Source organism: Podarcis pityusensis, assembly GCF_964106645.2.
Source record: "Podarcis pityusensis genome assembly, chromosome: 1".
Taxonomy (NCBI): Eukaryota; Metazoa; Chordata; class Lepidosauria; order Squamata; family Lacertidae; genus Podarcis; species Podarcis pityusensis.
In genome coordinates, this window is record NC_138028.1 from 97,342,207 (window position 1) to 97,369,930 (window position 27,724).

Genomic DNA, 27,724 nt, shown 5'->3' on the forward strand with positions numbered 1-27,724 from the left:
AAAAATAAATAAAATGGCTTTGCTGGATCAGCAAGTCTTAGGAGTTGGACATTTGCTGTATATCACTTCAACAGCAGTTTCAATACACTCTTTTAATGAGTAATATCTTCAATAGTGTGGCACAATCATAATATATTAGAATATATATATATATAGAGAGAGAGAGGTGTATTTCTGTGGGATTTTCAATGCTGAATATTTAATACATTTGAAAGCACTTAATCCCTTTCTTTTTAAATGTAAGGACAGGAAATGTTTCCAGGGCTTCACAGAGACAGCTTGTATTACAACAGATAAATACATTTGCATTTTTGTTTGATACTTTGATCTCAATGATCTCATTCAGTAATGAATCTCTAAGCTGGATAATTTTTTATTTTTTATTTTAGATTTGCATGTAATCCAATATCCTCCCCCACCCCAAAGCCACCATTCCTTTGAGTGGACCTGTGCTTAACTCATGCGGTGATACAGTTGTCTATGCATGCTGTGCCCACTGCCCTTCAACTGAACCATGGACTACAGTTCAAGAGATCCAGACAATAACCATCTGCCTTACACAGATGGGATCAGGTAAAATCAAATCCCAACATTTTTCTAGCCCTTTAAACCTTTGAAAGTTGTAAGCACATCTGAATACATAAGAGTTCGTTCTTAAGAAAGAAAGCCTTGAAAACAAACAAGCAAAGGAAAACTTCCCAGGACTGCATATTTAATTGTTCCACGTACTTTCCTTTGGTCTGTGTGTGTATTTGAAAAAACATCCATATGTCTATGAGGTTATCTGCCCTTTTCCCTGCTGGAGTTTGTGCCTTTCAGTTTAGTAGAATAGATTATATTTATTTATGACATAAGTCTAAAGAATATATTTTGCTCAAAGCCTCTAATTAAAAGAAAAAGTTCCAAGAAATACATCTGTTTACATTTCTGCTTTTTGTTCGCTTGCTTGCTTTGTTATTAAGCTTGCTGTGAATTTGGTCAATAGATTTTCTCATTTTTATATCACTTAGTACAACGTGCAGGTTGAAGGAACTAAAATTTATATAAATAGTTCAATTATATGCTCCTTTTCAGAATCATCTTATAAAGCTATGCTTTAAAATGGAATATATGTTCACTACAATCTGATAATATAGTAAGCAAATAGACAGAATGGCATAAAAAAAATAGCCAGTGTTAACCATTTCAGCTTGAAATTCTCATTTATTGCTCTGGTAAGACTTCTGTAAGTAGCATTAAGTGGAAAAACTGTGGAGTAAAATGTGCCTGCTAAAGGCCATGATAACTTTTAAGTTCACAGTTTTCCCTTCAATCAGTCACCAATATGACACAAAAAAATTGATGCTACAGTCCTATGCATGCTTACTTGGGAACACAAAGAACCCATTGAAATCAGTAGTACTTATGTCTAAGTAAACACCCATCAGGTTACACTGCACATCAGGAATGGATTCATATGCAAGATAGGGTAACTTTTTATTTGTTTGAAATTTGCCCTTGCTGCCTGATGCCCTTATCCAATACAACCATTTCCCAGACAACATATCAGTAAATAAAAAAATTTAAGAAGCTAGATTAAGTTTACACGTGATGTAGAAAACTCTGGGAGTATGAAATTAATTTGGGAGGGAGTGGAGAGTAATACCAGCTGGGCAAACCCTCAGGGCCAAAACAGATGTGACATTATTCATGGAAGTGAATGTTTATTTTAAAGTAGATTGCAGCTGGGGGAGCCCAATCCAAATAGGTACTAGATCCAATGTCAGGGAAGGGAGTGATTTAATCATTTGCCCCTGCCAGAGCCCCAATATGTATATTCACACTCCTTGCACCAAATAAAATAAAGTAAAACATTCAAACAATTGTGTCTAATTTGGCCCACAAATCCCTCACTATCACTTGCCCATGGCCTGTGTTAACCAGCTCTTATGAGTGCAATCCTATGCATGTTTATTCTGAAGTACCGTATTTTTCGCTCTATTGGACGCACCGGACCACAGGACGCACCTAGTTTTTAGAGGGGGAAATCAAGGGGAAAATATTATTCCCCCCCCAGCCCCAAAGAGCAAGGGACAGGCTGCGTGCAGCCTGTCCGCTTCTCCCAGAGCTTCTCGGGGCTGCGGGGGAAGCCTGGGTTCCCCCCCCCCGCCCCAAAGAGCAAAGAAGCCAAGACAGAAAATTATTATTATTATTATTAAACGCAGTCGAAACTCCCCTGGGGACTATTCTTCCTGAGGTTGGAGAGTATGGACATTATAGGTGTTGTCTTCTGGACTAATGGTGGTCAAAAAGATCCATCCCATCCATGGGACTTGATGACATGTGTAGGGTGATTGAGGTTTTATAGGGTAGCTGAGGTTCAGGGATTTTGCAGAATATGATTTTTAACAATTCTAAGAACACTGTAAGTATAGATCACAGTTTTACCAAGTGGTAACTAAAACCTGTAGTTCATGCAGTGATAAGCCAGTCTTCCACATTTCTCAACAAAGCCATGAAACTAATTACACAACCACAACTAAATGAGAAATCCAGAGAAACAATGGGCAATAAGGTCTCACCACCAAGCACAACATTATAAATGAGTGGCTTAGCGAGTAGTTATATGCACACTGTAGTGCCTTATCACATGGTAAATGATCATCTGTATTCACCCTATGTCTGCTTGTCCATTGCTCTATTTAATCATATTCTTAGAGAGTCCAACACAAGAGAATAAGTAAGTTGCTAGAAATCTGTGTCGAGTTTGCACTTACAGTTAAATTTGAAATAGCAATCTTCTCCCCACCCCCTAAGGATATGTAGCAGTAATGGCAAGGAGTAAGTAGGTTTCTCCATTTGTTTGTAGTCCCATGGAATCCTTCTCTAGGTAAGCAATTTACAGCTAATCACAATTGTTTATTCTTAATATCTTTTTTCCATGAAGAAGTCCTACAATGTAATTTTGCTCGTGACCAATTAAGTTTTCCCAGTGGATGTTTATGATTACAGGACAAAGCAACCTCTTTAATACTTGCCAATCCTTAGCTTGCAAACATTAAACTCCAGAGGATAGAGACCTGCTAATACTTTCAACAGATATACAAATATATCTCATTTTATTGTAGAAACCCCATTCAATTAAACACATGCTTTGTAAATGCCTAACTTAAGTTATTATCTATTTTGAGCATTCCCTTGGCTGCTTTCCTACATACTCAATATTTTGTAATGTATTCAATAAAACTTTCTGGTATTGGTCTACAGTAAGTGCTTCTGGAATCTACACCGAAATAATGCAGATTCACAGTAACATGTTTACAGTGCCCACTGTCTGTCGCCAAGCCTTCTCTTATGTAAGTATCCTCCTTAGTTATCTGTCAAGTGCTGGTGCAGGGCTACCAGGTGACTATGATCAATACAAAGTTCTAAGTTCAACAACTGTATCTCACAAACTATGCTCTTAGACAACACTGTAGATAGGTAGGAACTGTAAAAAAAATATTTTGGCCTCAGCTGCTCTGGGCTTATTGCTGATCATGCATTTGGCTTTCATAAGACACTTCATCTTTCAGGTACTTTGTTCATTTTTGAGTTCTTGCAAACTTTTCCATCACTAATCCCTGGAGTTTGTATCTATGCACAGATTAGTCTTTATTAGTGCCTGACCCACAGGACTCTGCTCCTTACTTCCTAAACTGCTCCTCTAGATACAGATTAAGGCACCTGCCAGCAACTGTGGTTTCAGAGGCACCCATCAGTTCCCTTACTGTTTCCTAAATAAAGTTTTTTTTGTTCTTGAACAACCAGAATGATTCCAGTCTCTTCCCAGAGGTTCCCCTTAAGTTATTTGGATAAATGAAGCCAATGAAAAATTAAAATCAGTTACAGAATAGTGGATTAAATTAGAAGTAGTATCAGACACATTACAATAATTGGTTTTATGCTTGAAAAGAGTATCACAAGCTTGTAATTAAAGTAGATACAAAATAATAATAAGCTACCCACTGGCATTCACCTGAAGTTCCCGCTAACATGAAATGAATTTTAATCCTGCATTATGTCAAAAGGCCCTCCCATGAAACTCCGGGATAGTAAGAGAAGACAGCTTTACCACTGCTAGGTTGGCATAAGCTGGGGCAGAGCAACAGCTCATCAATGTTGCGTGGATTTGAATCGTCGGCCTTCCAATTGGCAAGCCCAAGAAGCTCAATGGTTTAAACCATAGCGCCTCCTGCGTCCCCTTTATCCTTTTGCAATGTTACTTAGATCCATTAAAACCAACTGGAGTGTTACCATATATTTCAATATGACTCAGATAATATTTGTGCAGCCTATTTTTTTACAAAAACAGCAGTTGAGTTGGTAAACTTATGTCTGGATTGTATCACTTCAGAATGCTTCTCTATACAAAAAAATCCTAGGAAACTGTGCATGTCAGGGAAACTACTATACTGAAACCCTTTGCCTTTATGCCTAGTTTTGTAGTGAATGTTTTTTTCTAGAGAGGGAAGACTGAATATTCAGTTTGAAGTGATCCAGGCCAGACTCAGGGTTACCATCTCATGTGATGTTTTTAAGAATAATGTGCTAATGGAGATCTAAAACCACAGTTTACATAGCAGATAGGAAGAGAAATGGGGGCAATACTGCCTTCAGGACCCAATGTGGGAAGCTGATCTGGAGTTTATTGTGTCCTGCATTCATACAACCTCACAAATAAGAAGAGCTCAAGGTTTAAGCTGGCAAAGGTGGACAGTTATGTGGTATCCATATCTATAGGATTATCCAGCTAAAGTACTCCCGACTTTTCCCCGCTGCTCTCTAGACAGCATTCAGGGCCTTCAGGAATCCTGGTTTGTATAAAGGACTAGACTGATCAAGCTATATTGTATTTATAAAACTGAACTGTTAGAAATCTTAACACTACTAAAGCTCACCTCAAATCTTTCTGCCCTAGAAAATGGGGATTGGGGTTGAGGAACAGTCACTTCAACTTCCAAACACCTGTTATTCTCATACTTCAGGGATATGACACAGGTGTAGCAGGGAAATGCATTTGTGAACAATTCTAAAACATTTCTATCTATAGAACAAGTCCTGCCACCCATCCCCGCATGGTCTCACAATACATAGTATATGTATAGTATGCAAGTGACACCAAAAGAATGTGAATAGGCACAAAGCTCAAGTAATATTTTATAAACTGAGTATCATTAAACAAAGATGGCTCGTGCCTGTTTGCAGGGGTGCCAACTTGAATGAAATATTGTGGGGGCCCAGGTAAGTCCCGCCTGACATAACTGATCACACAACGCAGTGCACAAACACCATTTGAATGGGAATGGCCATCAACGGGGGGGGGGGGAGCCTGGCTCCCTCAAATACTTTATTGTGGGGGCTGAAGCCCCCCAAAGGCCCTAGGAGTTTGCTCCTATTGCCTGTTTATGAATATATTATGAAGTTAAATTAGGAATGAATTGGAGCTCCTTTGCAAATGAAAATGTTTCCCAAGTCTGCAAATAGAGCATCAGCATATTCAAAGCATGATGTATCACTAACAACAACAACAATAATCAATAAAAGAAAAGAAATAGCCTTGTCTTAAAATGATCCAGACCTCTGGCTGTATCTTCCTATTTCATCCCTATCCTCATATCTTCCACAACAACCAACTGAAAAAGCATAGAAGAAAATATGGAGGGAGCAGAAGCCAGTTGGATTTGTACAGATTGCTGAGAGGACTCTTTACTATGCTTTTACAAAATCTGATGGAAAAACTAGTCTGGAGTGCAGGTTCTTGATCTTTTTCTTCTCTTTTTTTGAAAAATGTTATGAAACATGAGCTAACCATAACCGGTCCTCAGGGGAGCGAGATTGTAGCAATAAATTTTCATGTTCCAGAACAGATGGCTATGCCACATGAAGAAAACAAAATCTATCAAGCTCTGTAAAATGAAAAGAAATTTATTCTCCCACATCCAATTAAGCCTCTTCTAGCATACTGTTCTACATGTGGTAACATAGACATTCTGCATGAGCACCATGACATCGCATTTAGTCTCCTCTGTCTCGGCCTGGTTGCCATAAATCAGCCCAGGCTGTGAGTAATGCTGAAGGAGCTAAATGTTCAGAATTTGTGTCTGTCTGTTTTATTAGCTAGCCCAGAGTAAACTGGGGGCTTATCATTCAATGTCAGGTTCAATACCCAATGACCCAATACGTTAAAATTGTGGCAGCCACAAATCAAGGGCATAATGAAGTCTGAGAAGTGGTCCACACTGATTTATTAGGGCATCTGTCTGACTATAGACAATCTACTGTTGCCCTTGGATAGCATCAGCTATTCCCATGGTCTTCCACATATCAGTGACTTCTCTCTTTAAAAAACAAAACAAAAGACCTTCTAATAAAGCCGAAGTGACTTGTAAAATAAGATAACAGTCACAATGCTTTGCTTGCGTGTTTGGTTGAAATGCCTAAAAATGAATAATGTGAGTCAGGATTAAATGTATTGGCTTAAATATTAGCAGCAAGAAAAATTATGTGAACACAATGGGCCAGATTCAACTAACCCAGTACACTTGCGGAAGGCAGTGCAAGGACTCTCACTAGCACAATTGGGCTTCCCCTCCCCACCCCATGGCCTCCTCCAAATCCACTCTGGAGGGTCAGGAGAACCCCTGAATAGCATGCAGAGGGAGGAGAGAGGAGACTATTTGGCCTAGCAAACAGAAATGCTTGCACTAATGGAACAATCATAAGCATGATGTTAGATTCCACCCTTTATCATTCAGAGTAGAAGGAATTGGATATGGCTGAAACAGTGAAATTGGAAATGTTTAAGAGATGGAAATCAATAAGCTGAAATATTTGGAGGGAAACGTCCTCCCTTTGTTCACATTATGTATGCAATGTACAGTCTTGATCCCAATACATACAAAACATTTACTTTGTTGTGATTCCCTCCCTCCTTGATTCTGCATGTTTCTGTACATCACCACTTGGAGACTGCAGTGTTAAGAAGCATATATAAATTATTGAAATAAAAGAAATAAATGCCAAAACTATTAATAATACAAATTACATTCAAAGCCAGCACTGTATTTTCATTCAGTATTTCTGACAGGGAGATTTACAGACAGGGAAGCACTGATTTGATCCTGAAAAGTATTGTGTTCTGCCCAAGTTAGTAAAGCTTATCTGCCTACAACTATTTTTATCTTCCATACACATCCATTAATTTTTCCATTTATTGTAACTTGTTAATCAGACAAAATGCTTTTATTATCTTAATTCATTCACACAATTTCTCTTGCAATATTTCATTTTTAATTATGGTTTTTGAGATGACTGCAGCTAGCAGCACCTTGGATTCTGGTTTGGAAGAGCCACTAGAATATGGTTGAGAACCTGTGGCCCTCCAGACATTGCTGGACTCACATCATCCCCAGTTAGCATGGCTAATGGCCAGAGAGGATAGGGGGTTTGGGAGTCCAGCAACATCTGGAGAGCCCTGCAGTAGACCACAGACATGCTGAATCAGGTACTTGATATTGGACCCAAATCCAGCAGCCCAAACCCCCAATGACCATAGTCCTTGAGCTAGACTCCACTCTAAGGATCAGCCTCTTCAAGAGCCTCTCCACCAGGCCTGCTCTTGACTTCAAGTAATAAACCTGATGAAGCAATGGAGAGGTTGAAGGCCAGAGAGCTGCTCATTGAAGGCTATCTGTTTTCCCGCAAGGGGAGTGGAGCCTAGGAGGGATAATCAGGCCTAGAGAGTCTATAAGGGCTCAGTGAACATCAACTACTCAACACAACAAGTAAACTCTCTGGGACCTGTCCAGGGTTCTGAAGGGCCTATCCATTACCACTCTCATCTCCTAATTCTAGTTCTAAGCCTTTGAGTGGATATACAGTTCCTGCCTACCAGTCACCTTCTGTTACTAACTGCCCCAGACCAGCTTCTTACAAGCTCCTCCACTGACTCATCATCATCAGGACAGTTTCCAACAAGCATTAGGGTTGTTCTTGTCAGTGTTGCTCACCTATGGGTCGTAGCTTTAATTTAGATGTATTTTATTTATTTTATTATACCATTAAAAGTCTAAACTAAATGCATTGGAATAGCAAATAACATTAAAATTACAGTGACAATTCTAAGCTTCTTTATCTGAGAGTCGGCCTCTACTTCTGAGTAGATAAGGTATTGGATTGCATTGTTGAGGCTGCAGTCCTGTTCTTAGTTTCTTAGGAATAACTCCTATTGTACTCAATTAGATTTTTGATCATAAGATTGCCTTGGTTTTTTGGTTCAGTGTCTACATTTACATTTTTTAACATAATGGATGGCACAATGCCTTTGTTCCATTACTGCACAGATTATCACTTGCAAAACGTAACTCCCCCCCCCCCACTGGATGTAGCCTGCACCCACCTGCAGAAGGCTGGAAGGAACCCAGCCTTTGATCTAGGGGATGCAGGGGTAGGAGAGGTGGGAACATTCCCTTGCATAAGAGTAAATCATTGTGCTATTAGAACAAGAGTCTTAGAGCTACTTTTGATACCAAGTCTTTGCCTTTAAAGTCTACTTACCCTCAGGTAGCACAATGGGTCAATGTGTTTGGCTGTTAACCAGAAGGTTGGTGGGTCAAGCCCACCCAGGGATGGCTGTGGGCAAGATTTCTACATTGCAGGGGATTGGACTAGATGACCCTCGGAGTCCCTTCCAACTCTGCTGATTCTAAGAAGTAAGCCCTGGGATTTACTCCTAGGTAAGTACATACAGGATTCAAGCAAGTGTGTGAAAATGTAGCCAATTATTCCAGTTGGAAGCTAAGCATCAGTTTGAGCAAAGTGAGCTATGCAATTGGTATCGTAGAAAATGGCAGTGCAATTAAAAATAACAACCATATCCAGATGGATCAAGAAAACAAGCTCATCATGCTGTCAGTCAATCTGACACAGTATTACAGTATATCATCCAACATTAAATATCAGATAAGGATAAGTACTTATGAATAAAGATTTGATCTTTTTCAGCAGATGTGTTGAGGTACGATTCCAATACTTGGCTGTTACGTTTGAGATTGACTTCACAACACAGATGGGGGAGAAATTCATTTGGTTCATATTTTAAAGTGCACTTTCCAAAACAACATGTGAAAGAAAACCCTGCTCTTCTCCAAATTTTGCATTGTAGTTCTCCAACCAAAGAATGCATACAAAAATACATACATTACCAAAAAGTGTACGCAAAAATGTGTATATTAGTGAAAACAATGCACAAAATTCATTCTATTATGGGGAAATCGCAAAAAATGTACATACCAGGCACAACTGCATACGGAAATGAAACACTGAAAGAAATGCTAATGAAAAATGCCCACAAATTTTCATATGGATTTCCTGCTTTGATTGCAAATGAATGTGGAAATGGGGAGAACCAAAATTAATGTGAACAACCGAAATTGACAGATTTCTCCTTCTCTACTCCACAGTACTTCTTCTGAGTAAATATGAATTGGCTCACACATATATCATTTATATAATTACCTCCACACATTCCAGCGCTCCTCTTCCAGCTGAGTCAGCAAATGGTCAATGTATCTATTTGAGTCCATATATTCCTGTGATAAAAGAAATTGTTCAGCAAATTAATTTGTGTTAACTAATGCAGGTTTCAATCATACAAAAACTGTAGTTCATCAGATGTGTATTTTCTCCTTCAGTGTTGTTGTTGTCACTATTAATTAGTTCACTTCCCATAAGGCATCCCAAAGCAATTTACAATATATTAAAAACAATACACACAGAGAGACAGAGACAGAGAGTTTAAAACAACAGTAGCACATAGATAAAATCAATTCAGGTAGTGTTCACAGCGGCTTTGAGGAAATGGCATGGGAAAATGGAGATCCCACCATGGATATCCCAAGTCACAAATAATATGGCCATGAAAAGCATATTACTTTAATTCATGTAAATGTTCAATAGCTGTTGCAAAGGGAATAATAGGTTTGTAAGAGTTTGAGAGTGCCCACATCTTATCATCTTCTACCAATCTGAAACACTTTGTGCCACTTTTTAGATAAATGGGCTGGATCCAGACTTTGCTGCTGACAGCAAAGGGGAGTGAGGAACCTTTCCTTTGTATCTCCCAGTGCCAGGACCACACTGATCTGGAAACAGCCTTTCTATCTATAGAAGGCAAAGTCTGGATCTCACCCAATGTAAACAAGCAAAAAAGGCAACCAGAAGTTAATCACTACAATGTACTTAATCACTGTCCTATATCATTATATATATTTTTGCTGCTTTAAAATGGGTAAAATGAATTTATAAACTTGTTAAAGGAGGTTCGTGGTTGTGTGAGTAATAACAATTTTATTATTTGTATCCTCCCCATCTGACTGGATTGCCCCCACCACTCTGGGCAGCTAGCTACTTATACTCAGCATGGAAGAGTACATTAAATTGTACACATTCTTTTTTTTTAAGTAGCATATTCAACAACGTTTACATAAAATCTCTTTTCCATTGCCTCATATTTTTATGTTTGAAATGTTCTTTGCAAGTCAAGTACTGCTTTTTTTTCATGAAAGCCAACATTTTACAAGCCATGAATCAATTGATTATATAGTAAAAGAAATACAACAACATAACTCTTCCCCCCGTAACAGTTAAACTTCTAAAAAATATATCATGATTTCAATATTAAATGCAATCAAAAGGAGCTAGTAATCAATGCTGCTTTTCATTACACACAATGCTTACATTGCTGTGTATCTTTTCTCAAGAAAGGTTTTAATAATATGCAAAGTGTATAATGCAACAGTATGTGTCATCAGAACTTCTCTGATGTTTTCTGTACTCACCCAAATACAAGAGATGCACACCTTTGAGGAAAATATCTTTCTCCACACATGGGTTGTTTGGCAGGCTTTATTATTGATTGAGAAGGCATGTGACTGTGGAATTGTGTATTGTGTAATGACAGGTCTTTGTTCAGCCATTTCTCCTCATAATTGAAAAGTGGAAGGTGGAAGTGTCATGAATAATGCATCAGTGCCACATCTCTTTTCAACATGAAGATATATGTTACAAGAGAACCACTATCATATTTCATGTACAGTGGGTGCCTTTTATTTTCCCAGCAATTTCAGGAATTCCCCAGTAACATCTCAGTAGATGCCTGAATTGAAAGACATCACCATAAAACATATGCAAGGAAACAACTTAAGCAATCACTGTGCTTTTCTTTTTTAAAAGACCAAATTCCATGTTAATAATCAGTTGCATTGCAAATTAGCCTGTGGCAGCTCAGAGCTTTGATTTTGACTTCTGCTTTGGATAACGCTATGGCATACACTGGGCCATGTTCCATGCCAGTAAGCATTGTATAATTAGAACTATTTCTGCCATATAAAAAATAACAAATGGTGAAGCATGCTTAAATCAGAGTTGGATCCAGATTTGCCATTCCGTCAATAGAATACAGTGGAGACCCCCACTACAGAAAATGAGGGGGGTATTATTTACATGGCTTCCTGATTTCCCCTGCAACTCCTTCCACACAAGCATCCCTTTCCATGCTGGCAGCCCCAGCTTGTGGCATCCACCAGGAAAAGCCACCCAGTACAGAGTGTCACTTAACCTGTTCATTATGCCTCCTTTTCCATTGTCTCTTGAAACAGACGGATGCCAATAACATTTTAGTTTTGCAGTTCTGTTGGTAAATTTATTAGAAACCAAAGCAGACGTCATATTCTAATACTAAGTCAGTGAAAAATTGGCAAATGCCTTTAAAGTTTACATGCACCATACAGAAAGATCTGAAAATCAAATACATTGTAGTATGAATTCTTTAAAAAAATAAACAACCCCATAGCAGTTGCTTTAACAAAGCATTTTGCATAGATTTCTTAATTGTTCAAAATTACTTAAGCATCAGTGCACATTTAAAATTAAATCTCAGCTGACGTGACTAAGACTGATCTATCATATTCTGAAGCCAATTGTTTTCATATTCTACTGTTGCAAATTTTGGCTGGGTGTCCTTTTCTAACATCGTTCTCAAGCACACAAGTGTATACAGCATGAAGTCAAAAAGCTACTTTACAGCTTAGCTCTCCAGCCTTTATTCATGCTGAATACATTTTTACACAAGTCTCAATGGTGGACTTGGCTAGCAAGGCATCTCTGGCTGTAGAACAAGGATTGCATTCCTGACAAGACCAGGGTTGCTGTGAAATGGTGCTCCTTGGGTTTTATGAGAAACAAGAAAAGCAGTCTATTCTGGATAGGATTATTTTTATTTATTTTATTTATTAAATTAGTATACCACCCATCACAGACCCCAGAGTGGTTCACAAGCAACCCAAGAATACAGTATCAAAACACCAAATACATGATGAAAACAAGAACATAAAACAAATCAATAACCTATCCACCTCAAATACGAAGTGTGTACTCTGGGAAGACCTCCTTGATTCAACTTTGCCACACTGGCACCTATTTCCTGCTAAGGCCAGGGGCAGCCTGAGCACAGTTACCAGTACCTATTCCCTAGTAATATCACCATTAAGATATTGTAATGTGGTTTATGCAGGGCTGCCTTTGAAGACAATTCAGAGATCCCAGCTGGTGCAAGATACAACCACAAGGGTGTTGAGTGGTACTCTTGGGTGAGACTATATAACACCAGTCCAAAGTTCTGCACTGGCTGCCTGATTGCAGAGGCAGATTTATGGCAGCACGATAGGTTCCACTGCACAAAGTACTGAGCCTAGGGTTGAATACAAAATTGTGGGGGTGGACTGCAAAACTTTAAAGGGAAAGCCACAGTGCCTTCCTCTAAAAAAACCCGGGTGTTATGACTGGACTAAAACGTAGCTACATATAAGGAAGGAAGGACAGATTCTCATTGAGACTGAATAAGGAGTTAAAATAATCAAGTTCTGAGCAGTCAGCATTTAACAAGGGCATGTAGAAACTATGCCATCGCTGAATCATTGTTTACAAGAATACAGGTCAAACAAAATAAGCTGAATATAAGTGATGGTTGTAAGTAACTGACCTCTGCAGCATATGGTGCTTGCATGTGAATCATGTATGTGATGGATCAAATGAGACAGGAGGTGTTAACAAGGCATGAGAAGTATTTATGTGAAATGCTGGAAAAAAATGTAGCAGAGTTTCATGTGGGCATTCAGATAGTGTGAGACCAACAGAGGATACTTTATACCAGTGTTTCTGAAAGCTCTCTTGATCCCAGCAATCTGACCCAACCTTTATGGGTCAAGTTTGGGGAAATTAATGAATGTTCTGCTCTCAGATCAAGGAAGAATGCAGACCAGAATAGTTTACTCTGTTCCATAGAAGGGGAAGGAGGATGCCTTTCTTTGACGCCTTCCTATGGTATATTATGTCACAATAAATATGTTTTTTAGATGCCACAAGACTCTTTGCTGCCTTCTTCCTAATACCTTTTTTGCAATGTAAGCTAATTATTATAAAATCTATGCTAAGAAAATTTCAATAATAATTAGTTGGCAATGCAAATATATCTACCTCGTATTATGCCAGTGTATTTTGAGACAAGTTCCATTGCGCCTGAAAATAGTCCTTTGCTTACAATGTAAACTAAACATAATACACATTTATGTGTGTCTTGTGTACCTGAGTGGTCTCTGAAGGATACTCCAAGGGTAGGGCATGCGTCACAAAAATCTGACCTTTATAAAACCAAATCAAGAATATCCAACTGTTGGAACAACAACAAAACTCCAAGTTGGGAAGCGCGACAGAACTTGCCTATGGAACGAATAAATGTACCCATCAATTTACAGTCATCCCCATCTCAGTCTTCTAATCAAACCTACTCCATGACTTGTACCAACTGGGAACTATCACTATCATTCTCAAGTATCAGGTTCTGATTGGACACAGACTGGAAATTTCAGGAGCCACACTGTGGTAAACATGTGCATCTTCTCAAGTAGCAGCAGCCACCCATCTGGTCAGCCAACAATGATGCATTACTAAATCCCACCACCAGCAAAGCTCCTGAATCTGCTGGCAGATAAACAAAAACACAAAAATGTGTCAATTTAGAACTACCTCCTGCCCCCAAAAAATCCTCCCCAGGCCACAGTATTAACAAATGGCACTTGCAATTGGCAAATGGTGAGTCAATGATGCTTTGAGTTTAAGCGCTTCAACCACCACTAAAAGGAACAAGGATTCTTGACTACCTTGCTTCACTTCACCATTACCATCATGAAACGGATATGAGCATTTCCGCTCTGTATATAAGGACCCTAAGAATAACATGAGAGTTATGTGAAGCCAAAAAAAAAAAAAAATTACAGACAGATCCTATTAAACCTTCAGGAAGGGGATGGCAATCAATTCAGCTTATCCATTTTAGAACTAATAAAACAGACATAAAATTTAGGTGGAATTTCATCTATAAGTACCATCCATTGACAAGGCTAATGTGAGGGAGGGAAAGCCATCAAAATTCCTCACTCAAAGGTCTCCAGTTCAGTTGCCTAGACTCTCTTTATAAAAACATTGCTGACTTAGAAAATCATTCCCCAGAGCTATATACAGTAGCTCCTGTATGTTGTGACCTGTCATGAAGACACAGACATGAAAGATTAGCGATTAGAGGCCAACAGGAGTGCAAGGGCTGGGGCTTCCTTGTCTGCAGACATGCCAACACATTCTTTACCCCTTTAGTAAGACAGCTGAGAGGCATCTTGCTTTCATTGTTTCCTGCCGTCACTTTGTCTTTCTGTTCCACGTCTGACAGCGCACCCAGCTCTAGCCACAAACATTTTCTGCTGAAGGAACGGGACTTGTTAAGGCAGGTTTTAAAGTAACATCTGTTCTGCAGTAGCCGGCAGTGCTTGTCTAGTCAATGCACATTTATCCTAAGAACCACTGCTATACAATTAGTCTTATAGTTAGTGGGTGCACATTTATGCATGCATGTGTTTAGATGCGCGCACACACACCTAATGCAGACACAATTCAGTATTAGTAAAGCTCAGATGAGACTGTATACTGCTTACGTTACCATTGAAGCTATTTTATGTACTCTCTTTTCAGTTGAACTTGCACCAGTTTTATTCTCAGTCTGGGATAATAGAGAGTGTGTGAACTTCATACCCAGATTTGTAATATCTGGTATGAAATGTCATTCATTTTTGTTTTGTATATGCCTTATAAGGTATACAGTGACATCACAAACATGTATGGTGACACTTTACAAAGATAGATAGGAAGACAGTTTACTGAATAGAAATTTAGTCAAGAGCATAATACACTCAACTTTAAATAGGCTTAACAGTGCTTTCGCCTCCTCTTGGGAAGTGCCCTGACCCTCAAACATGACTCCTCACATGACCGAGAGGAAGATAATAATAAAGAATTACACTTAGGGAGGGGGTCAATACCTCTCCCTTGAACCTCTGACCAGATGACATAGTTTCCCACCTTCTGCAGACTCAGAGAACAAGTCCCCAATAACAACCCCATACAATCCACAACATAAAAGTCAGTACTTGAAGATTCAGACAAGGGCCCTTTAGTTCAGCACAGTCATCTCAAGGAGGAAGGAGCCATGACAATTCACATAAGACTTCAGAAGATCTCAGCTCTTTGCTAAGGCAACATATTCTAAAGCTCAGCTAGCAAGGCCCCTGGGAGCTGACCAGGGTCCTGCCCTGCCTAGAGACACCTGCCTGGACTTGTATGGATCTGTTTCTTGCTTCTCCTTCCTGTGAGTCCCCAAGCCCCATAACAGGATAGGAAGCAAAGAGAATTCCCAAAAGCCTCACAAAAATATGATCCTCTGATTTTGTTCAAGAACTCAAGGTAAGTGAACTGTAATAAAATCCTGTATTATGTTTGTAATACAGATATTCTCTGTGAGAAAGAACAAATGGAATGAGAGCTTAAGACCAAAAAAGATGAAAGGAAGTAGGGAGGAAAGTCTGAATACAAAGTTTGAAGCCAAGACCATTATCCATTGCTCTGCCTGAATTTCTACCAGATGTGAATCTAACTCATTTTCATCATTTAGCACCTGTATTTTAAGGGAGTGATGGCCTTGCCCACAGATGTCTTCAAAAAGTAAGACTGAAAACTTGCCCCCAATTGGAAATGAGTTCCCATGACAGCAGGGAATCAGGAGTCTTCCAGGCAAGAACTGAAGATGAAAGTTGAACCAATAGTTCAAAAAGTTCATATTTTACATCTTTTCAATTTAACTTTTTTTTTAAAGTAATGCATTTTAACATGGAAAATTCTCACTATTAAATATCTATACAGCAAGCTTTTGTGTGAATTATATTTAAGCTGTTGTCAGGTGACAGAGTCAGGAGCAGATCAGCAATAAAACACCCAGTTAACTCTTTATTCAAATAAACCAAAACAGCGCAAGCCTAGTGATCGCAGCAACTCTTCCCAGGAGAAAGTGCGAGGACCGACGGTCTCCACCTTCCTACCACTATAAGACTGCTCCCCCAGGTCCTTCCCCATTAACCAGAGGTTCCTTCATCTTGCCTCTCTTTGCTCTGCACTCTTCATCCCTCTCCATGTTCTGGGAGACTAGTGGGGAGGGGACCTGGTAACAGCAGAATGGGGAGACTCTTTAGCAGCCTGGCTCTTTAGCAGCCTGCCCCCACTCCTATCCAGACTCCACTTCAGCCTCTGATTTTGGACTGCCCTTTGCCACAGCCACTTCCTGCTCACTAAACCCTGTTACCTCTTCAGCTTCCAACACCTCCTCTACCCAGTCTGCTCCTTCTTCTCCCTCTAATCACTCATCATTGTCCCACCATCCAACTCCCCTCAGGGGTTCCCCAGCTGGTGCCTCCCACCACTGCTCTGCATCCAGCCAGTCCATGACAGCTGTAACAGGAATCTTGAATTTTACTATAGGTGCATGTGCACATCCATAAGCACCCCCACATGCATATATATCTGCACACATATTTCCTGCCTTGAAGTATTTATAATGGTCCATATAAAATCTCAATAAAATTTATGGGATTTGAAGAAAACAACAACACATTGTATGTAGGCAGAGCATATAGCATTCATTTTCTTTGGGGAAATTATTATTTTTGGGAAGTGGGTATGCAACTTATTTGTTTGAGACTCTGTTCTTGCACTAATGAAGAACAACATTCAGTAAGGATATCAACCCCATTTTTTAAATAAAGTTATATTTTCAGCATGAACTGATGAATAAAAGCCCAGCCTAAGCCTACACTCTGTGTTTATGGAATTCTCCAAAAAAAAGCTAGGCATTTCCCAAATGCTGTATAGTGAAAGTAGATAGCATCATGTGCCTTTGCTTAGAGAGGAAATTTGGCACAGATTTAGCAAAATGAAGTGGTCATTTTGAAAGGAAACCTACAATCAGAAAGTTCAGCACCATCCCAGCAATAGGCAATAAGTCTAGAAAAAGAACCTGTGGAATACGTGTCTGTATGTCAAAATTGTCTCCAAACCCCAATAAACACCAATAAGCCCTAGTGAGATATTTTGTTCCTCAGAATCTATTTTGAATGAAAATGTGTACTTGAAAAAAAGCAAATTTAGTAAAAGTTGTTATGCTTGGATGATTCCAAAAGCCTTAATCCAGCAATTCATGTTCTCAGTAGCTACCACCATAAGCTTAACTTAGTGCTGTGAGACATTTACAGTGGTGCCTCGCAAGACGAAATTAATTCGTTCTGCAAGTCTCTTCGTCTTGCGAGTTTTTCGTCTTGCGATGCACGGTTTCCCATAGGAATGCATTGAAAATCAATTAATGCGTTCCTAGGGAAACCGCCTTCAGACCAGGTCCGGGGACAGTCTGTCCCCGGACCTCTTCTGAAGGCTGGGGGGGGGGGACAAGGGCTTTTCTTCCCACCCCCAGCATTTTAAAAAACCCCGGGACAGCGGAGGACTTTGCGGGGGTTTGCGGGGAGAAGCGATCTCCCAACCGCCCCTTGCTTCAAAAGAGGTCCGGGGACAGCGGGAAGCGCTTCGCGCTGCCCCCGGACCTCTTTTGAAGCAAGGGGCTGCGGGGAGATCGCTTCTCCCCGCAAACCCTTGCTTCAAAAGAGGTCCGGGGGCAGCGCGAAGCGCTTCCCGCTGCCCCCGGACCTCTTTTGAAGCAAGGGGCTGCGGGGAGATCGCTGTCCCCGGACCTCTTTTGAAGCAAGGGGCGGTGGGGAGAAGCGATCTCCCCGCAGCCCCTTGCTTCAAAAGAGGTCCGGGGGCAGCGGGAAGCGCTTCCTGCTGTCCCCGGACCTGGGGCTGCGGGGAGAAGATCGCTTCTCCCCGCCGCCCCTTGCTTCAAAAGAGAAGACCCGCTGTCCCCGGGGCAAGCTTCGTTTTGCGAAGCAAGCCCATAGGGAAATTCGTCTTGCGAGGCAACTCGAAAACGAAAAAACCTTTCGTTTTGCGAGTTTTTCGTCTCGCGAGGCGTTCGTCTTGCGGGGTACCACTGTATTGCTATTACATGTGAATCAGGACCTACACCACAAATAGATGGGTATTTTTACACCAAATGTACTGAAAAGTAGAGGGACAGTCTATCATTCACCCACCTTTGATAGTGCACATGGTATTTCAGGGCAAGCTACAAGATGCTCAAAAGGTAAGTAATTCTCATGTGATCTTGAGTTGCTGCACAGATAAGGAACCAAATCCCCATTTTTATAGCTGTTGTGAAACCAACAACTGTGCACTTTTATAGCTGTTGTGAAACCAACAGCTGTGCACATTTCTAATGGCTGTGTGTTCATTTGTCAGTCCTTTCCATTACCAGTACAGTAGCAACAGCATGGGATGCTAAACTCATCTCTGTGTCTGCGACATTTCATTTCCTTGTGTTTTCTGATTTAAAAGTGTTACATACCACATGGAAATCTCATTGAGCTGCCAGGATTATACTTGTGGAGGAGGCAATTAAAAAAAAATGAAATGAACTATTTAATCCTTTCTTTTTAAAAGCATTTGCATTAGTATCAGCTTAACAGTAGTTAAATAAAAGGATTCTGAAAAACCAACAATAATTCTCAAACAGGAAATACTTTCAAAGGGTACCATTTAACATTTTGAGGTGGGGGGTGCACAGTAACCATATCCCTATGACAACACCAGAGAGGATTTGTATCTAACTGCAAGGATCTAATTTATTTCTCATATAATAATATCCAGTGGCCATTGTGAACATTTCATTATCATGGAAATTAAAGACAACACAAAGAAATTAATGTTTTAAGAGAAACCTAGCATGGTCCATTAAACTCTGCCTTTTATTGTCTGTATAACTGTAATAAGATACGTTTTCTCCCTTTCTGTAATATATACACATACATTTCTGAATAATGGGAGTAACACTTTCCATAAATTACATACGAAAGCTTTGAGGGCAAGCCACTAGCTCAGCACAACAGTCTTCATATTTCCATATAAATGTACACTGTGTACTTTTTTCTTTTCTCGATTGTCACACGCCCCATAAAGCAATACAATTTATCCCAGTAGATGTTAACTCTTGCTAATTTGTAACGATCACAAATCATGGCTAAGTTGAACAAAGCGAGGATTTTTGCCATTATTACCAGCAAGGGCCAACAGGAGTTGGCCTTCAGAAAGAGATGGCAGTTGACTACAAGCCAGGATATGTAGTTAGACTACTATCTTCTGTGGTTTGGGTTAGAAAGAACAGGGAGAAGTCCCAATGCCCAGATCAGGCTAAAGGCTTTATATGTGTGGCAGGAGAACTCCACATCCATGACCCTACTTGGATAGGAAATCTCCTGAACAAAATTGATGCGCCCATGATGATGACATTCTCCAACCTGATCTAGCAACCTGGGGCTACACTTTCACACCCACACTTTTTCAAGAGGAGAAATGTAAGGCCATATTTAGGTCTCCCTTACTTTACTTTCTCTTCCCTGCCAAGCAGGTGATTGGTATGATTAAGCTTATTTTTACAGGGAGGCTAGGCATGCAACCTTTGCTGCTGTGCAAGCACTGAATTAGATCGGTGCCTACACTGTCAGGTTAATTTTCCTGAATATTTGACACTGGATCTTTGGTGTTTGAAATGTCTTTCCTTCTATGGTTTGAACAGAGGCACGTTCTTTGTGACACAATACTTTTATCTCATTAAACCAGAACTTTTATGGTCTCTGTCTAGTGGCTCTGACCACAAAGCGCCACTGTTTAGCTCGTTAACCAAGGAATGTACAGTGGAATGCACAAAATTGGTGTGCTCACTCTTGTCATGCCAAACAGCAGTAGCCTGTCTACTCCCATGTTATCCGCAGGGGAGAAATATTTCATTCCAATACTGTTCCTACATTGTAATTTGAGTGGAGATTTATCTAGCCCCATTCATTTTTGTTTGTCCCCATTCCGAAAAGTACATACAGTAGGAGCTATCCCAGAACACCTTTCAGAAAAGCGTATGAAGATTCTAACTACAATTTCTATCCAAGAAGATGGAAGTAGTTTTCCCCCTTTCCCTCTGGGCACTTGGGATAAAGCTGCTGTTAATGGTGAGGAAGAGGAGAAGCAGGACCAGGGAACTCTGGGATTCAGCAATGTCTCAGCAGATGCTCAAACATCCAGTCCTGCCAGAGGATACCTACCACATGCCTAGAAAAAGGATTTGGGACCTATTTTAGCCAGGAGGCACATGTTGGTGCTGGATGGAACCACAAGCATAAGTGGCAGAAAAATTATTGTAGATTTTACCTTTACACTGAAGGCTACTTTCTATACACACATACCTCTTTCCTGTATCCAGGCAATCAAAAAGCATTACCAGAGTTCAAGGACACATTCCAGTCAGGTAGCATGTGAAGCAAGGCCAGTGAAGGATGCAACCTGGGGGGAGAGAGTGTGGATAAGGAGTGTGTGTGCCTGGAGAGAGCCAAATAGAGAAGATTGGAGGGTTGCATTTTGCTACAGGGCTGAAGTTCCCTGCCCCTGGACTAAAACATAGTGCAATTGACAAATAATACTTATTTCTGTTAAAGAAGAGGAAATAGACCAGCTATGCAGATCACAAGTTAAAAGCCTTTCAGTTTTACAGTGTAGACAATAGGTGCCAAGTCTAATAGCCATTTCTGCTTCTAATTGCCAACCTTTGAAGACAGTTTAGAAATTGTAGCTGGTGCAGAATTAAATGACCAGATTGCTGATCAGGGCAAGACAGTCTGAACATATAACAACAATCCTGGCATGACTTCATGGGCTGACAATTAGTTTCTGGGTCCAATTAAACTGCTGCTTTTGAGCTATAAAGCCTTATGCTGCTCAGGACCCCAATATCTCAAGGACTGTGTCACCCAACATCAACCAATTCAAATCCAGCATTCATCATCTGAGGCCCTTATCTGTGTTCCCCCTCGGAAGGAGATGTAGAGGGCAGCAACATGAGAACCGGCCTTCTCAGTAGTTAGTGCCTTCCCAATTGCAGAAGGACCTCCCCAGGGATGCACATTGAGCACCATAAGTATCTGTTTTAGGTACCTTAATTTTCTGCTTATCTCTTTAGTGGGGTGGGTTGTGTCTGATCTGTTCTTTTATGCTTATCACCAGTGAGCATTTTAGGTTGTTTTTACTTGTTTTTCTTTTCTTTTCTGGAAGCTACTTTGAGTCACTTTTATGAAAAATAGTGAATTATGATTACTACTACTCAGAAAATAGGAAAGACTTGCCAAGCTTTTGTAAACACATCATCTTCTAAATTATTTTCTAAAATCAACTATGATATCAATTTGTAGTAACTTAATTAAGATATCAGAACACTGAAAACAGCTTTATCTGATGGCATTTTGGCTTGTTCTGCTTAAGGACAGAGACCTTCATCAGTGTTTATTTGAAGATTATAATAAGTGATGTAGATGACTCATTCTCATCATCATGTTAGAATCAATCCAAACACTGGATGTCTGGGCTGGAAAGGCATGCAGAATATGCAAGCATCTGTTAAGCCACAAAGAAAGTTTGGAAGATGGAAAGAAAGAAAAAGAGGCCTTGATCTATCCTTTGATTGCACAGGACAAGCTTTTCATTAACTTGATAAATGCTTTCTCACAGACTCTTTCTGTGACACCGCACAGCCTCTTCTTATTTTGCAAAACCATTCCTAAATAGTAATAATTTCTAGAGTGCTTCCTGTGCTGATCTCATTCCTCTGGCTATGAAAACTTGAGTTCTCTGAACTAGTCTTGCAACTTCATGCTGCCTCCTCAATGACATTATTGCCCATGAAGGAACAGTGTGTGGATAGTGGTGGCTGATACTCTCACTTAAGTGCTACAATATCAACACTGAACAGAGAGGAACAAATCAATTCAACAGAGGCCCCTGTAGGGCTGAGACTGGAGTGTAAAGTTTCAAGAGAACAACAGGTTCAAATTGCACATTATGCTTAATGTGTAGCAAAGTTTCTTATGTTTCTTTAATGAATTACAGTGGAGAGGATTCTTAAAGAAATCATCACATGTAGAAAGGAAGGTTTATCACTTCCATCCCCAGATGCGACCTCCTGAATATTGCCCCCTCCCCCAGTTTGGGGGGAGTTTCTACTGGTGCTATTTTCTTATTCTAAACCTGGTAGCTGCAGTTGGAGGAGGAAGGGGCTCCATGCACTGTGATTCTAATTAGCAATCTCTCCCCGTGCTTGTCATAAATTAATTAAAGAAAAACAAGAGACAGAGCTGCATGCTATATATTAAGCTACCATGCAGTTTGGCACTGAAGATTCCAGACTGGAAAGAACACTGGACCCTCCAACACCTCAAAGACTATTGTTGTATAAAACATACACTCTCCAGCACCATCCTAGGACTATTAGTATTTGTATGGTGCATACAGCTACACACCGATTTTTTGAAACTGCCTTTTTTATTGTGTCTAAGAACTCTGGCAATGGTCTGTCCTAGCATTGCTACCTCTTTTAAGTTGTCTGAACCTGGTACCTCCTGTGTAGACAGTGCATGCTTAACTTTTAAGTCACAGCCCTTCCACAGAGGGAGGAAGAAATAGAGTTATACTTGGAGAACTTGCAGTTCTTTGACAAAATGCTACCCATTCATTAAATGCAACAAATATGGGATTCCATTTATTTCCAGAATCTAGCAACTCACCTATCTTCAGCCTCAATCTATGGCATCAATAACATTTTCCTTTTGTTCACAAGTAGGTTGATGTCCCAGTTAAGCATGGTTACAGAAGCTCCAAGTATTCAAAACAGACTATGCCCCAATTTTTTTCCAAAACAGCCGAATACACACCACCACTATTGTTTGGTCCTAAATATCTGAGCCCTGAAATCTAATGCCTTTGTGTTGGACATACTAGAGCTGCTGATGGTGTAATATTTTTGAGCAACCAGCTGGCTGATCAGCCCACCTTCCATATTCTTAAAGATCCATTTCTGAGACCAATACACTAGATGTGTGGGTTACTTAAATCAGGACAAGTATAACATTTACCACGCTAAAACTCCAGAACAGAGAGCTGTACATAAAAATACTGATTTGTTTTACTGCCCTGATTTCATTCTTCTTCTAATTAGTGAAGTAACCTTGTGTTGTTAGTTACAATTATCATTCCCATTTTACGATGCAAGGTCTTTGGGTAGAAGACAAGTGATTTGTCCAAGGCCACCTCATGTGTCCATGTGAAGACTAAATATGTTCATTCTAGGCCAAAGTCCAACATTGGCCTAGGAATTCTAGGCCAAAGTCCAACATTCTGCTTGTATCTCTCAAACTTTTAAAGGATACTTTAGGTTCAGTAAAAAGTAGAGGAAAACTTCACTGTATTAACACCTATGGCTGTGTTTCATCTTATTGTGCATTAACAGTTGAAAACTAGAGTTTGCAGACTGACAAATCCTGAAGTAAGAAAGTGTAACTAAACCTGTCAAACAAAAATGTCATCTTATATATTGATATGACTAAGTACTGCCTATCAGCAAATGGAATTTCCAACAGACTGCCTTGTGACATTTCCTATTTCTTCATGCATTTTGCTCCTGTGGCTCTTGCTATGACTGAAAGCAGCAGGGTGATCGTCTCCGCAGTGGGAAGTGAAGCACCTGCTGCTGAGAGTAATGATTGTGTCTTTACTAAATCTTGGATCTATTTATGTGCATTTGACCACTTAGATATATTAACAGCAAGCTCTCCATAGGTTAAGTAGTTAAATACTTTGGAACACCAGCTGAGAAGCTGGTAGATGTCACCTTCAGTGTCTATTGGGGCCAAGAATAACTGACAAATCAAGACGGCCCTTCCATTAAATATGGCAAACCAATCAAAAGAAAAATGATGACCTTTTAGCCACATTGCTTCATGGGAAGAAGAAAAAACAAACTTTCCATCTGCTAATGAAGTAAAAAAAAAAAGTGAACTAAACATTGTTAATTGCTGTAGGCTGCAATTACTCCCAACACCTTCCTCAACAATTCTTTTAAATGGTCTCACTGGGATAAATAAATAAAAAATCTGTATTTACCTGACCATTATTAACTAGTTCCTGCAGTTATTTCAAAGATGGTGTTCTTAGTCTACACCAGGCATGTCCAACAGGTAGATCGCGATCTACCGGTAGATCACTGGACGTCTGTGGTAGATCACAAAGCTCAACAATTTGGCTGTCAATAACAGGGTAGATCACAGCCAGTATTTTTATACTGTGAGTAGATCACAGTCTCTTGGGAGTTGGACATGCCTGGTCTACACTATCTCTCACAATGTTATGGAGTGGGGCCTCGAGCCTGATTCTGGCTCACTATTGTCTACACAGACTGGCAATGGCTCTCCAGGGTTTCAGACAGGTAGTCTTCCGCTGAACTAACTAGAGATATGGAAGACTGAACCTGGGATGTTGAGCTACAGCCCTTCCCCAAAGCTTTGCTCTTAATGTCAAGGCCTTCTGATGTCAGGGTCTGATGTCACAATGCTAATTACAGACAATAAAATACTGGAAATTATGCTACATCACTAGCACCTTTGAGGCAGAGAGGACATGTTACAATAATAAGTTTTGGCGTGCTTTGAGGGTGGTTTCCCAGCCTCTTGCAACAGTGTTGTGTAGTCAGTTACCTTCATGAGAGTTCTAGCTGCCTACACAGTGGCTCCTTTTTAAAAGCATGTGCTGACCATCCCATTTCTAGACACCAGACAGAAAGTGTAATTGTCTTTCTCATAATAAGTTTATAGAAAATAGAGATGATTCAGCTGGGAGTGGATTTACATAAATAAAACAGACATAGAACAACCTGCCCTGGGGCAAAGAATTGATTCAATTACAAACTGGGGCAGTGGGGGGGTACATTTAGTTTTTCAGTCTCTTTCTAGTTGATGGGCAACCCAAAGCATCCTGAATGCTGGTGTCAGAAGTAGAGAGAGGCAAGGAAACTAAAACCTAATCCCAGCGAGATGGAAACGCTGCTAGTTGGTGAGTCCTATGGTGTGGGTAGAGACTTACACATCTATGCTGGATGAGGTTGCACTCCTCTACCACTCCCAAAAAGTATGTTTGCAGCTTGTGGCTAATTCTGGATCTAGTACTTTTGGATAAACAGGCAGCAATAGACAGAGGTGCCTTAAACTAGCATGTTGGTTCACCAGGTGTGGGTCTTTCTAGGGAACTTGGAGTTAGCCACAGTTATTATTCCCCTTGAAATAACTTACATTTCTATAATATCTAGACATGCAGCTTCCCTTGAAGACCATCCAGAAACTTCAACTAGTCCAAAAATAATAATCCCCAGGAGTAGAAGACATCTGAAGGCAGCCTTGCATTGGGAAGTTTTGAATGCTTGATGTTTTACTGTGTTTTTATATATGCTGTAAGCCGCCCAGAGTGGCTGCGGAAACCCAGCCAGATGGGTGGGGTATAAATAATAAATTTATTTATTTATTATTTTTACCACACATACAAGACATTTGAAATCTTAACTGACTATTTATCCATGCTCTGGCAGAATTCAAGGTGCTAGCATTAACCTTTAAAGCTTTTAGTGGCCCAGGAACAACACACCCTAAGAACATCCTTTTCTCATATAAATACTTTTTTTTTTAAAAAAAAGTAACTTTAACTTGATCTGTGCTTGACTATTGTGTATTTTGTGAAACATGTCACTTAGCTGTACATATCAGGCTTAGCAGCCTGCAATTTTTGCAACCTTTATTATAGGTTATGGAGGGAAATATGACTTACCATGATGTACAGGGAATGTTTAACTTTATACCACTTAAGTGTAACTAAATAAACCCCTTCAAAGATGAGTCCTGTCTCACACTTGACTGCAAACGAAGGACATCATTTATCCTCTGGAGCCAATCTGTCTCACTAAAGATATATTTAAGTGCAGAAGATACAATGCCATCACGCTTTTCTTTTCTTTTCTTTGCAAAGAATGACATGTAAGGGGATAATTTGTTACTCATAGGGTTTAAAGAGCAAATTGGAGTAGTCAACATAATTATTGCCTTGCTCTTTAAAAAAAAATGACAATGCAGTCCTCTTTAGATCATTTTGCATGAACTTATTCTGTGAAGCCCAATGGATTGGAACAAAAATAATGGGCAAGGTAATGCTTACTCTGTGGTTAGAATAAAGATCTGCACTAATGTAATCCAAGGAAACCTTGCCTTCTGAGAGTCAATTATGATTAAGCAGATTTGCCAATATCTGGATATTTTGCACAATTGATTCTTCTTCTGAAATGCTTGGGTGTAGCACTGTGTAAGGTGCTGTGTGAGTGCAAGAGAGAGATACAAACTGAGGCTCCAGCCCTGACCTCCTGAAATTCTAGATCCATATTGCTTCTATGTTGCTTCTGGATTGGACTTCCTTAGGGTTGTCATTTAGCCTGTTATAGAGACTTCCGGGTTGGCGCCTCTGGCAATGGCGGATTTCCTCCGATCGGGAGGAATCCGCTCCGTGGAAAACAGGGTCTGAACCGCCACGGCGAGGCGGAGACCCATCAAAAACCACAGGCGGGAGAAGCCTGTGGACGTGGGATTCGGCTGGCCCCTTTGCGCCCCCCTACTCGCGGGGAAACCCTGTTTTGGGGATCCGGAGCGACGTGGGGTGAGTGGCGCGGTGCTTTGAATCGACTGCTTCTTTCACGGAGTGAAGCCGCATTGCTGTTGCCAGAGAGCGCTGACTTTTTCCTGTGGACAATTGGATTTTAAACAACTGCCCGTGAGTAGAACGGAAAATTGGACTATGAAATTTCTTAATTAGGCACCGAAAGCGGGAAGGTCTAAACAGGAAGTCCGCCTTCCGCTTTTGTAGATAGATTGAAGCAAAGACATGGCAAGCTAGAGCTTAGAAAGTCATCTGTAAAGGATCAAATTTTCATCATTTAAAATTACTGAACCCCCCTTGGAAGCAGGAGAAGGGGGGGAACTTTTTTTTTTTTTTAGACTGTTTAAACCTGCAGAAGAGAGAGTAAAGAAAGGTAATTTTCCACCGTCTTGAACCTGGGAGCGGGGTGTCAGGACAGAAGTTTTGGGGAAGTTCATTGACTATGGACAAACGTTTTTGACAGATAGTTAAGAAGAGAAACATATTGACTCCATTGTTCCCTTTCGCATTTAAAAGGAACAAAATATCGACAAAATACCCGAAAAAGGAAACTTTGTTGCTAGATCTGCTTTTTTTAAAAAAAAAGATGGATACAAATAGA

At 40.2% G+C, this 27,724-nt stretch overlaps 1 protein-coding gene and 1 long non-coding RNA gene across 9 annotated transcripts in view; one reads left to right on the forward strand and one right to left on the reverse strand.

Moving 5' to 3' along the window:
* NCKAP5 (NCK associated protein 5) overlaps positions 1 to 27,724 on the reverse strand; it is a 627,572-nt gene that overhangs the window by 366,191 nt on the left and 233,657 nt on the right. For 6 of the 7 annotated variants that reach the window (XM_081005049.1, XM_081005050.1, XM_081005048.1 and 3 more), the window contains one exon: positions 9,538 to 9,611. In XM_081005049.1, the coding sequence (XP_080861175.1) occupies positions 9,538 to 9,611 (74 nt within the window). Of the gene's footprint in view, positions 1 to 9,537; positions 9,612 to 20,795; positions 20,861 to 27,724 lie in introns of those variants that run through there. The other variant, XM_081005052.1, reaches the window with a different exon arrangement.
* The window catches only part of LOC308479331, a 68,768-nt gene that overhangs the window by 8,731 nt on the left and 32,313 nt on the right, over positions 1 to 27,724 (forward strand). For both annotated transcript variants that reach the window (XR_013987608.1, XR_013987609.1), the window contains exon 2: positions 390 to 573. This is a non-coding gene — a long non-coding RNA (uncharacterized lncRNA). The remainder of the gene's footprint in view (positions 1 to 389; positions 574 to 27,724) is intronic.